The 12,366-nt window shown below is 40.7% G+C and overlaps 1 protein-coding gene across 1 annotated transcript in view; it reads left to right on the plus strand.

Moving 5' to 3' along the window:
* ATP10A (ATPase phospholipid transporting 10A (putative)) overlaps positions 1-12,366 on the plus strand; it is a 114,206-nt gene that overhangs the window by 41,380 nt on the left and 60,460 nt on the right. The window contains exon 2 of the mRNA XM_008498077.2: positions 4,123-4,327. Within this exon, the coding sequence (XP_008496299.2) occupies positions 4,123-4,327 (205 nt within the window). The remainder of the gene's footprint in view (positions 1-4,122; positions 4,328-12,366) is intronic.

Raw genomic sequence — 12,366 nt, forward strand, 5'->3', positions numbered from 1 at the left:
ACCATATTGATTTGGAAAACTTTTTATCTAACTCTCCAGCTTTGGAAGATAAGAATTAGTATCTTTGACCTCTTCCTGTGGTTCATTGTAATTTTGGCTTCTTGTAGCATCAGCCTATGGTTTCTTATAGGTACTAAAATGTATCTTGAGGCTTGTGATAAGCAAGGGCATGTAGAACCAGAGTTGTGGGGTGTAACCTTCATGCCTAAATACCCATAGCAGGGCTTCCTGCAACCGTGGGAGAGGGATGGACCTCCAGCTGAGATGCTGCATACCGGTCCAGTGTTCCTGCCACAATTCTTTGGGCCCTTTGACAAAATATCTCAGGAGGTTGTGTGATGTTTACTAAAACTTGCAAAAAGCTTTTGTTGTGGAGTCCCCTGCAAGCAGATCCTGAAACCCTGTGCTGAGACTGCAGAGGACTGTCGTCGACCACACAGTAGTGATAGAGTCACAACAAAGCCAGAATAAATGGGAAGGTCCCAGAGAACTAGCCCAAGGCATCTGTGTTTGAAACACTGATTTATCAGCTGTGTAATTATAAAAGGAAAGACAGCAAAATACAGTTATTTTAGGATATTAAAGACCAGAGAACGGAAGACCTGTAAGAAGCACCTGCCAGGTGTATTGAGAGAGGAGACACTGCCAGGAAAAAATTGTACTGACTGTTGGATGAGTAAAGACACTGCTGCATTTTGTTGATTTTCTGTAAGAGTACATAGTGTGTGGTGTCCATTACCCAAATGCCTGCAGGTGCAAGGAGATGGTCCCTGGGATCTGTTATCCATTCCAGTCCCAGGTGTTGAAATGTTGGTGTCCTCCAAACCTCACCATTACTGTGAAGAGCTCAAGCGAAGCATTTGCTTAAATGTTAGGTTTGTTCTGATGCTGAAAAGTGTACTGAACCATTTGAAAACAACACTAAACATGTAATGATGCATATATGCCCAACCTCTTCTGAAGAGGGACTGGAAAAATATTGTCTGTGAGGATGTACTGAAGCAAAACTGCATGAATCCCTCAACTTCAAATAAAATTTAAATCAGGCATTTTTGTTTGCCACACCTTACAAACACAAAGGAGAACTCAACATTTTAAAGACAGAATTTTTCTTGTAAGAATTGTGGCATTCCTAATTCTCATGTAATCATATAACTTGTTAAATTTATTGGCATAATATAACAGCACGAATAAACATTTAGCAGATGTTATAAAACTTGGATGACAAAGTCCTGGCTCTACAGAAGTCAATAAAGAAATTGTAACTGGATCAATAGGATCATTTGATGGTTTTGTACTGGGTAGAGGTTGGGCAGTTGTCTCAAGATAAGCTAACCTGCACGTTCAGAACTGCAAGCTGAAAATGTCAAAGGAAGGCTCCTAAAGGACCAATATATTTGTAGTGTATCTGGAACCACCCCATCTGAAGACATTTTCATTACTTACTCTGGGGGGAGTTCTTGCAGTGACCACTCTGTGGCCATAATGAGAAAAGGCTGAGTTCAAGGCTGTGTTAGAAGATAAAAAGCTATCCTGACCAAGGAGGATTAGGAAGTATATTTCCATGTGGATGGTAATTTTCCATCCACTATTTGACCTTGTTAGCAAAGAGCTGGATCAAGTGGAATTCTGGGCTAAATTGTTCCTGTGAGTCTGATGAAAGGGAATTTGCCCAAGGGACATCTTCACTAGATGAGGTCGCTCAAAAGCCCCAGCCAACCTGTCCATGAACACTTACAATAATGGGGCTCCACAGCTTCTAAGTGATCTGTTCCAGTGTCCCACCATTATCATAAAAAAAAAATCTCTTCCTTATGTCTCACCTAAATCTACCTTCTTTCATTTTAACACTGTTAACCATGGTAAAAAGTCTCTCTATCTCTCTTACATGCCCCCTTTATATACTGAAAACCTGCTATAACTTATCCTGCAGCCTTCTCTTCTCCAAGCTTAACAACTTCATTTATCCCAGCAGAGCCATTTGGCCTTGTGTTGCTCAATATCCACCCTTCCTGCCACAGTGTATATAATTGTGGCAGTTGCTAAGCATGTGAGAGATGAGGAAATGCTAAAATAGCAGTGCTTTTAAAACAATAGAACTGAAATGAAAAAATTCTAGCACTTATAGCATAGTATTGGACTACTTGCTATTTTTATCCTGATCATACTTCTATACTTCCACTCTTTGTACATGTATTTGAACATCACCCAGTTTCACGGTTACATGAAAAAGGGTGAAGTGCAATGACCAGATATGAAGGGATCTGGAATTACAGGTTGCACAGTTAACAAACCATTCTGATCTGTGGTGCTGTGACTTGTACTGCATTATGACACTCCGGGTTTCAGAGCAATTTATACTCATTAGCAGAAAAAGTTAAAAGGTTTCAGCCCACGTGTAAAGGGAATGGAATGGCTAGTTTCATCACAGTGTATCCCTGTCTTTGTCAGACTATCATGTTTTACACTTGGCTCTTATTAGTCCTTTTCAGGCTTTATCAAAATAGAAACCACAGCCAAAAGTTTCATTCCTCCCTGTATAAACTGGATGTTAGGACAGGGCAATAATGAAATTCTGGGAGGTAAAACCTGGTCTGACACATCCTTGTTGTGCTACTTGGCATGTTATTATCCAGGACTTAGCCTAAATACACACAAAAAAAGCCAATTAAGTTACTAATTCCTTTTAACACTGGTGAAAGCAGGACAAGAATGAATTATGCATGGCATAACTTTTAGTAACTCCAAAGTAACAACATTGGCAGGACCTGCATGCTTCCACTGGGTTACAAATCTGTTCACGTTACTACTGAGCCTTTTGTGTTTTAAAATAACACACTTTAACAAATATAAAATATGTTCCACCACAGCCCACTCCCCATGAGAATGCCATTCTGCCAATGAAACTGCTGTCACGGAGTCTGTATTTGGTGACAGTGACAGTGTCAGTGCTGACAGCCTCGTCAGTACTCACACAGCAAAAGGCCTTCTGACAGCTTAGAAAAGTACCAGAGTAGCAGCTTCCCCTTTTCAGGAGGTATTTTACCAATGGATGCTTTAAAATTAATTTCTTTCAAAAGTATAATAGAAAAAAGAAATTTACACAACTGCCAAGGAAACGTGGGTCTGTGCATGTCATGAAACTAAAATGAACTTTGAAGTTTACTTAGAATTAGTTATGCAATCAACTGTTCCTTTTTCTTCATGCTCTCAAGAGAAAGATAAAATATTTTAAAAAACACCAAACTATCATGACCTTTAAGACTAGAGAGGTTTAGTGGCTGTACCTAAATGAACAACACACACTTCAGTGTTTTGCTGGGTTAGTCTTTGAATTGACAAAGAAATTAGACACCAAAATAAAAGGTTTAGAGTAAGGAAGCAGAAGTTAGCTTTGTAGCAGACAACAGAGTGGCTAGGGTGGAATTACTGCAGCGGTACTTTATAGAACTGACACTGTCATTTCCCAGTAGAGCAGCTGGGACTTCACTTTTCCAGATTACACATCCTTGCAGTTCAAGGTTTAGTAGTGAATTGTGGAAATTCCTTTCCATGATGGACTTTTGGCTCCTTCATCCAATGATCAGATGCAGCATTATACCAAATTTGTCCCTGTTGGACAAAGCTCTCCGAGGGTGCATCAGAGAAGGATGCGTGATGGAGGATGTTCCAAAACTGTGTCTAGCAGGTGTCCTGTGCCCAAGGCTGTTCTCAGTTCCCCTCTTGCCACCCTGTCCTGCGAGTCTGCAACTCTTTTCACCTGGTGCAGACAGTTTCCCCCTCCCCTTCATGGAGACAGATGCACGGCTCAGAGTGTAACAGGAGGGAAAGGTGAGCATGTGAAGCCCTTGCTTGCCCTGCTTAGCCAGGTCTGTCATCCACACATGGTCCTCTGGGATGTAAAGAGCATCTTGAGAACTAAAACCTGGTTCTGAATCTGTGGGAAGTGGCTTCCTGGCAGTTTGCTGAGCCTTTTCCCAGCATAACTTGAAAGCACCTGAGAACCTTCCAAAGACACTATACTCCTGTTAAAATCAAACCAGATCTTATCAGATGTACCCAGTCTGTGCATCTTTTATACATATGACCCATAAATGTGCTTTTTTTTTTTTTTTTTTCCAGGAATGAGAAGAAATATATAAGCAGATACTGGAAAGAAGTTGAAGTTGGAGACTTTGTGCAGCTTCGCTGTAATGAAATTATTCCTGCTGACATACTGCTGCTCTCCTCAAGTGATCCTGATGGGCTGTGTCATATAGAAACAGCTAACCTGGACGGTGAAACTAACTTAAAGCAAAGACAGGTGGTGAGGAGTTTCTTAGAGCTGGTAAGTCACCATTCCTAACTCTTACTTAATATAAGAATTTGTTTTGGGTAAGTAAGCTGTTCACCAGTCCTCTTCGCACCAGCAAAATCTGCTTGTTCTAGCAGCACTAATTAATTTTTGCTATGATTGTCATTAAAATAGTAGCACTTGACAAGAGCAGACCTCATCAAAGTCTCACAAGTCTTACCATAACTTTTACCTGAATTTGAATAGGAATTATTTGGGGCAATTGTGTGTGGATGAAAAACATTAGGGGTTTTTAATGGTTTCTATTGTAGCTTGATTTTTTTAAAATGTATTTTAACTGCACAGTGAGAAAATATTTGGATATAAACAACTACTTTTCCTGCCTGCACACCAGATCAGTTTCAATTAGGAATTTTGCCTGAAACTGTATTGCAGAATATCCCTCCAGCACTTGAAGCATTAAAGCTTCTAAGATTTAGAGGCAGCATGCATGCATTCTGGAGGTATCTGCACTGAAAATCTGTTTTACTGCTCTCTCACTGTGCTTATCTCTCCCCAACAGCACTATTTTGAAACAAAACAAAAACCAGATCCGTTGCTGTCGGCAGAATTAGAGGAAATTACCTGAAGTTTTACTTGCTTTAACAATCTTATTGAAATAGTGTTTATTTGTATTCTGTCCTCTCTCATCTCTCTTTCCAGCTAACCCCAGTTTCCTGTATTTTGTCAGGAGAAAAAACAAATTATTTTCTAGAACTCAGCTGCATCTTTTTTCCTAGCAGCTCTTTTCATCTGGGAGATTTTGCAAACAATGGGCACTACTGCCCTTAGCAAGGGTAACTACAGAATCTTGTAGCTGTGTTCAGGTAGATCAGTATTAATGAAGTTGCAATCCAACTGACAAGATAAAAAATCAATGTGCCTTCCAAATAATTCTTTATGGCAGACAGAACCTTTCTCTGAATAGCTTATAAAAATATGAGATAAAGTCTTGTTTAATCATGAGTGATTTCCACACAGAATTTAGGCATGACAGGGCAGCTACAGCCATGGCAAGAAGTTTAATCAGCTACATGCCAAATGTTTCAAAAACTCTTGTTTCAAAGAAGCTAATTGAATCGCTTCTCAAACATCCCATCCTGAGAGGGTAAATCTCTCCCAGTGGATTGAGCTCCAGGGAGGTATTCAGATGATGTGTCCCAGTTTTTTGCAAGTATAGACTTCCTACATGACCTCAGGCATGTTGTATAAGACAAAAACTATAGTTTCCATGTGTGCTTTTGTGTCTGTGGGTACAGCTGTAAGCTAAGGGCACATCCCAGTTCAGTCTCAAAGACATGGGAAAGCACCAGTTCCTCCAATCATCCACAGGAGATGGTTGGATTTCTGTGATCCAAGACCATCTGACACACAAGAGGAAGTGTTGGTAAACACAATGAAAGGAACTGATGTATCTAAGTACAGTTCATCACGAGACTGGCTTTGAAGAGCCTTACTGCCCAGAGGAACACCTTATACTTTGTCAAGATCCTCAGCTTCCTTGCAGAAGAGTTGTGGTTCAGCACTAGGAGTGTGATTCCTGGAAGCTGGTGGGCTGAAAGGAGACCAACTGGCCCTACAGAGTCCCCTGCTCCCGGGACCACTGACACTTAGATATGTGCCTGGAGCCACCAGTAGTGAAGTCACTCTTCTGTCTTTAACCAGTGAACACATGCATACATTAATACATCAGGAAAACCAGGAGGAAATATCCTTACATTCTTGTGTTTGGCATACTCATTGAGGTTACAATAGTTGATCCAAACCAGGAAGCTGAAGACATCAGGTCTGGGTTTTGTACAGTTTGGTAAGAGCCATAACTAGACTTAGACTGTTGGAAGTAAGTAGCAGTGCCATTTCCTCCTCAAACACACTATTAGAGACTGAACTAGGCCCTGTTATGCTTCCATAAGGGTGAGGAAACAGGGCCTGCCTAGGGAAGCAAAGTTAGGTGTATGTGCCAGGCAGCTCAGCACATCAGGGTACACATGGCATGGCTTGCTCAGCATACCCTGCTTCACTGAGGAAAGCAATCATCATATTGATACTTGCAGTCAGTCTTGTAGATGCTTACAAAGACCTGTGCTCCAAAATCTGTGGGTAGGTAACTTTTAAAAACAAAGTTTAGGTCACAGAAATGTCGAACTACAACAGCAGTGGTGTCCAGAATAAATTGTCAGGTGTTAAACTGAGGTCAATGACAGAAAGCTCATTCATTTCAATGCAAACAGTACTGGGCCCCCAGAAGTCAAGTATTGAAAGAGAACTTGTAAGAAAACCACATATGACCACCTCCTCCCTCTTAAAATAGCTAAGAAAGCAGGAAATACCCAAGCCTAGGGTTCCTACATCAACTAAGTTGAAGGCAAAGTGCATACCTGCAAGTACCAAGTCCTCAGCAGCTGCAGCATCACAGAGCCTGTCTGTAACAGCATCTCATAAGTTATCCAGCAGAATACTTTACATCCTCATTTAAATCCTGATCAAAACCTGCCTGAGCACCCTGTTCATTCATGCAGCAGCATTAACTTCCTCACTTCCATACTAGCAGGGATAGCCTCTTACTGGTTCTTGAAAGTGCTGCCCTGCTGAGAGACACTGAGCAGTGGGGCAGGGGGTTGATGAATAGTAAGATCAGACCCAAGCTGCATGGAATAGGAAGGTGACACCCATTTTTGAAGGGAAGCTCAGTTTCTGTTTGGGTATGCCTAAGTTGCCACAGCTGGAGAGGACTTACTGCTAGATCTCAAAAAATACTTTGGAAAACCAAAATTTTCTTGCATCAAATGCTGATCATCCTTTTAGCAAATCTCTGAGGCATTTGTTCCCAAATCTTTTATAGGACCTGAATCCCAAATTGTACTCAGCAGAATAACTCTCAGTTATGTTTGTAGCTGTTTGGTTCTGTGTCACTCTGCAGCCTTGTTGTTCAAGCAGGAAAGCAAACAAATTATGTAGTCCTGACCCTCTCTTTCCCACACTGCTAAAACTCTTTCCCTGCTCCCGTTATAGAATGATGTGCCTGGTCATGTGGCTCCTCACAGGACAAGAAACACAGATTCTCTGGAAACTTCTTAAAATATCATCTGCCCATAGCTTTCTTTGAATAATTTCTCTGTAGCACTGTCTCAAGCATTTAGAAGAAGTAGTTACAAAGCTTAGCATTTTTTTTTACCGTATGAACCTGATAGCTTCCAAGCATGTGACTGTGAAGCAGGTCAGTGAAGGATACCTATTTCTATCCACATCACTCTGCTGGGCATGGGAAAGGAGTAAGAATGGGGGTAGAACAGTTGTTTTAGGCCACTTTAAGCTTTCCTTATTCCGTCCCTGCCTTCTGCTCACCCATGAAATTTACATTCCCACAGGATAAACAGAGCTACTTGCTGTACAGAGCCTGGTTGAAAGTTGTTTTAGAGTTGCTGAAGTGCAGCACTGTCTCCAAATGCCTTCTCCATAGCCAGAGGCTGTCAAGCCCAGTGCTGTTGCCCAGGTTAGAGATATTCTCTGGAAGGGCAGACTTTTTGCCAGCATCCTCTGAGGGATCATTGTGTGTCTGTCTTCAGCATTAACAGCATATAAGGTCCATAGCCACAGAAAGTAAAAGGTCTTACAGTTTCCTTATTCCAAACCTGTTTGCTCAGAAAAGTACCATCCGATCTCTCTTTAGCCTGACGCTTGAAGCAGCAATAAGTAATTGTAGAAGTAGTTCTGTATCCTTGTCTCCAGTGTTTTTTTAGGCATTATTATACTTTAAACATATGCCCAGAAGACCCAAGAAAGATCAGCATTTGTAGGCTTGGATTGAACCTATCTGCTAGTGACTTCCAAGAAACTGTTTTGTTTTGTAGAGCACTTCACCAAAAATACTCCTTATTTTAGTACTGCTTTGATTTGTCTGAGTGATTTATAGCAGACTGGGAACATACTTCTTGTTAGCTTTGTGTGTTTGTTAAAAAAGTGATCTGGGACAAACCTGTACTTTCTGTACTCAGTTTTACTCCCAATTGTTACACAAGCTGTGAGAAGTCACAGATACTCTTCTGTGACTTGTGTGTCCAGAAATACCTGTTTAGATGTATACCTTGTTGTTGTACACTCAAAATAGTAAAAAAAAAGGAAAATCACTCAGTAAGGTTAAAAAAAGAACCAAAAAAACCTGATAGGATATTTTGTAAAGGCCTTGACATTTTTTCTTCAAAGACTTTAAATACTGTGGTCTTGCCATCTGGCTCCTACAATGACAGGATGTGTTAGAAATGTTTAAAATAATCAGAAATGTAGTTCTGCATGCTCTTTTTTGAAAGCCAAAAGGGTAGTGGACTCTTCACACTGAAACACTGATCATGTCTGTGTATGCAGTATGACATGCTGGCAAGTGCAGCTGAGAGAAAGCACTATGAATCCCTCTGTGACTGATCCAATGGTGTTAACAGTGACCAGTAAGCATCTCTTGGAAAAAAAAAAAAACATAGTGTTTCCTGGCATTCCACCAGTCCCCTTCTAGTTTCTAACCCAGCCAAGTCCCAGCAGCCATTTCTGGTGTGCTGTATCTAATAGGAGACGCAGTAGGCAGGAGGAATCAATGTGTTTTCTGTGCTGCTCCCCAGGCTGCCGTGCCACCACACCCTCTGGAGCTGCTCATGGAATGTTTTCCGTCCATCTGGGACGTTGTGTCAGCCGCACTTCAGAGAGCGGATAAGCAGATACAGCTTGGGCTGCGAAAGCTCAAAACGCCCTTTCAGGTTTCACAAACTTGATTTAGGATATTTTGATAGTGTGAATCTAGACTCATGGAAAACATTTACAGTTTCTTGCTGCCTTCTAGTACAAAACAAACAAAATACTCCACTATTTTTACTCAGTGTGCCTTTCAACAAAATCCACAAAGACTTGCTGTGAATTCTGGAGCAGCTTAAGTTTTATTAACCACTGGCCATGTCCTGGGTGTTTATATGGAAAGCTTCAGTTCAGCTGAAAGCTAAGCTAAATCTAGCCACTGCCATCCCCTGTGAGAAGGTGCATGTATTCCTGGTGAGCTGGTGGGGTTTGGGGATGGATTATTTTTTTCCTTTGCATTTTTTCCAAGGAGTAGGCCATTGTTCATAACAAGCTTGTACTAGCATGATGAAACAGGTTTAGATAAGTCTTGCAAATGACTTTGTGGCTGCTTATTTGTCTAAAAGCACATCTGAATTCGGTGTCTGCCTGTTTGGGAGGATTCATTTGCATGCAGACTAAAACCAAAATAACTCATCAGTCTGATTCCCTTACAAGTCAGTATGTGAACCCTTCTGGAATATGGATGAACTCAGGCCCTATGCTTACTGCGGGCACATTTGCTCATCTGTCCCAGCCTAGAAACAGGGCTGAATTGACAAAACCAGCTTTCATTCCAGCTCTACCTGTTTTTGCACAATGCTGGAAGCATACAGCTGGATTAAGAGGAACAGTACCACAGCTCCCTGTTCCAAGCATTAAGCCATTTTATACCCATCTCTTTTTTTCCCTATGAGAGAAACTAGTCCAGGAGAGAAGACAAGACTGCTTTCTAGAGGGACTGCACTGTCAGCCTGACTGTGGTGGCTTCAGGCTGCTCTGTGAGGTGCTTTGAGAAGAGCAACTCATGCTAATTGCATGAAAGCAGCTTACAAGGCAGCCTTGATATCTCAGACTTGGTGTTCCTTTTGCATTCAGTTTTCCTCCCTCAAAAACAAATAAACAAATAAATACAAATTTAAAAGAGAGAGGAAAAAAAACCTTTTTCAAATTATGATTTCTTGTGCAGCCATCTGCATTGGATCAAGTAGTCCAATTTGAGAGAACAGCTGAAGTTCAACCAATACGATTTTCAGGCAGACTGGTTTTCAATTCACCTACTTAACATGAGCTTCTTATCTCTAAGAAGCTGATTGAGTCTTCTAAAGACACACAAGAATGGGCATAGATATGCTCTCCCTGTGACTCCTTGTCCCACTGATACCCTCAAGCTACACCATCCACCTGAAATTAGTGGGAATTGTACACTATTATAATCAAATAGATGTGAACTGGTTAGCATACTCAGTGTTGGTTAGATTGTAAGTACTATAACAGGGTAGAATCAGGACACAAGAACAGTGAATGTCTTGGGGAGGGGAGGAGATTATCCTTTGTGATTTTCTTTTTTTGCAGTATTTTGGGAAGGTTCACATGTATAGGAAAAGTGGCTCGAAAATTCCAGATACACACATGTTAAAACAGCAGATTAGAGCTCCATCCCACACGTTGCCAAAATTAGATTTCCCTGAGGGAAAAGAGAGTTAAAAAAAATAACCAAACGAGCAAAAGAAAACAATGCTTTTTCCCAATACATTACCAAAATATTATTCAATTAAAACTAATTTTTTTCCATTTTACAGTTTAGATGAAAATTTTAGTGAAACAAATCTTGTAAGAGATGTTTTTCAGTGCAAAATGCAAACATGTCACACCCCAGGAGGTCCTCTGTTTGAGGTCATGCCCTGATCATTCAGTAGATTTCTTTGAGGAGGGTTGAATCTCCATGAAAAGCTCTTCACATATATTGGTATCTTTATTTCAGAAATAACCTGTGTGGAAACTGTGGATATGTCAGTGAAAGAGGAAGCAACTGCTGTCTATTCTAACAAAGAAACAAATGCATGGCAGCTTTGTAGAGAATGGCCTGATGTAGAGCAGTGCCTGAGTCAGTGCTGTGACAACTCTTGTGTGAGATAAAAGCAGTAACTGAAGGCTGAGAATAAGTTTTCACTCTGCCATTTTATCATGGTGTTTAGTCAGCAGCCTCAGCCTCAGGGGCAGAAGTAGTTGAAAATAAAAAAATGGAGAACAATGGTTCACTTCCTCCTTGGTCAGCTTTGAGCAAGGTTATTGTGTCTTTCCAGTTTCCATTGTGCAGGTGTCCAGGCCACAAGTTTGACTGTCAAGAGAACTTCATTAGAGGGACAAAGTATTTGAATAACTGTAAGAGAAAATTTTGGATATCTTAACCTAAGCACTGGGGGGAGGCAGGGAGGGGAAGGACCTGAGTTCTTAAGAGTGCTGGGTACTTGATATTTACCATTGGCATCATCTAGTTTTGTGTGTAAATATAGATTAAAGGGGCTAAATTGATTACTCTTAAACTTTTAGTGTCTTGGCATTGACATTGACCTCCCACTTTCCAGCACTGGTGGAACAATGGTAAAGCTATATCAGGAAATATATTATGTCAGTGCTTATGCTGCATCTGACTTCCAGAGAGGTGGGACATTTTGTTCTCTTTATTGGTAATCATGCATCTCTCAGTTCTTTTGTTTCTCTGAAAGAGCTCTAGAAAAAAAGAGAGCATTTTAGCTTCACAGAGAAAATAAAATGCTATTTTTAAATTTTTTTTTTCATGACTTTTCTGATTACCTAGACTAATTTTGTTTCAATAATTTAAACAAAAGTTTATTTCAGTAATTGTTTATTCCTTAGCCATGCATTGACCTCTTAACTGGGAACAGGAAATAATCTGGAATACTTGTTCTCAGAAATGAGATTTTCTAATCAGAAATCCCGATGCTGAGATTTTTGAGCTGGAAACATGTCACACTCTGCTTGTCTCTGATACCACAACCACAGCTGGCAGTATCAGTGTTTAGGAAAGAATGGAAACGCCTTCTTTCCAGAGCAGGAGGGTTCACAGTATTAAGCCATGTGTAATAAGCTCCAGTGATGACAGTATGATCTCACTTTGGAAGCACTGGTGGAGAAGGGGTCTGATCTTCTGCTAGAAAAGGCAGAGTAACAGAATGAGGAACTTTTGCATCCAGGATTTGAACCCTGATCCCACTTCTCTTTTTCTCTACCTACTACCCTCCAAGTCTTGTACACATTTTAGTAACGATAACACCACAGAGGCCAGTAGAAATTTGCATTAAAGTGTTGCTTACAACAACGTGTCTGGCCATATGTTTCAAAATAGTTATTTCAATAAACTCATTAAAATTTTCATTCCTTGGTTGTGCTCAGGTTCATACTTTCAAGCT

Source organism: Calypte anna, chromosome 1 (genome assembly GCF_003957555.1).
Source record: "Calypte anna isolate BGI_N300 chromosome 1, bCalAnn1_v1.p, whole genome shotgun sequence".
NCBI lineage: Eukaryota > Metazoa > Chordata > Aves > Apodiformes > Trochilidae > Calypte > Calypte anna.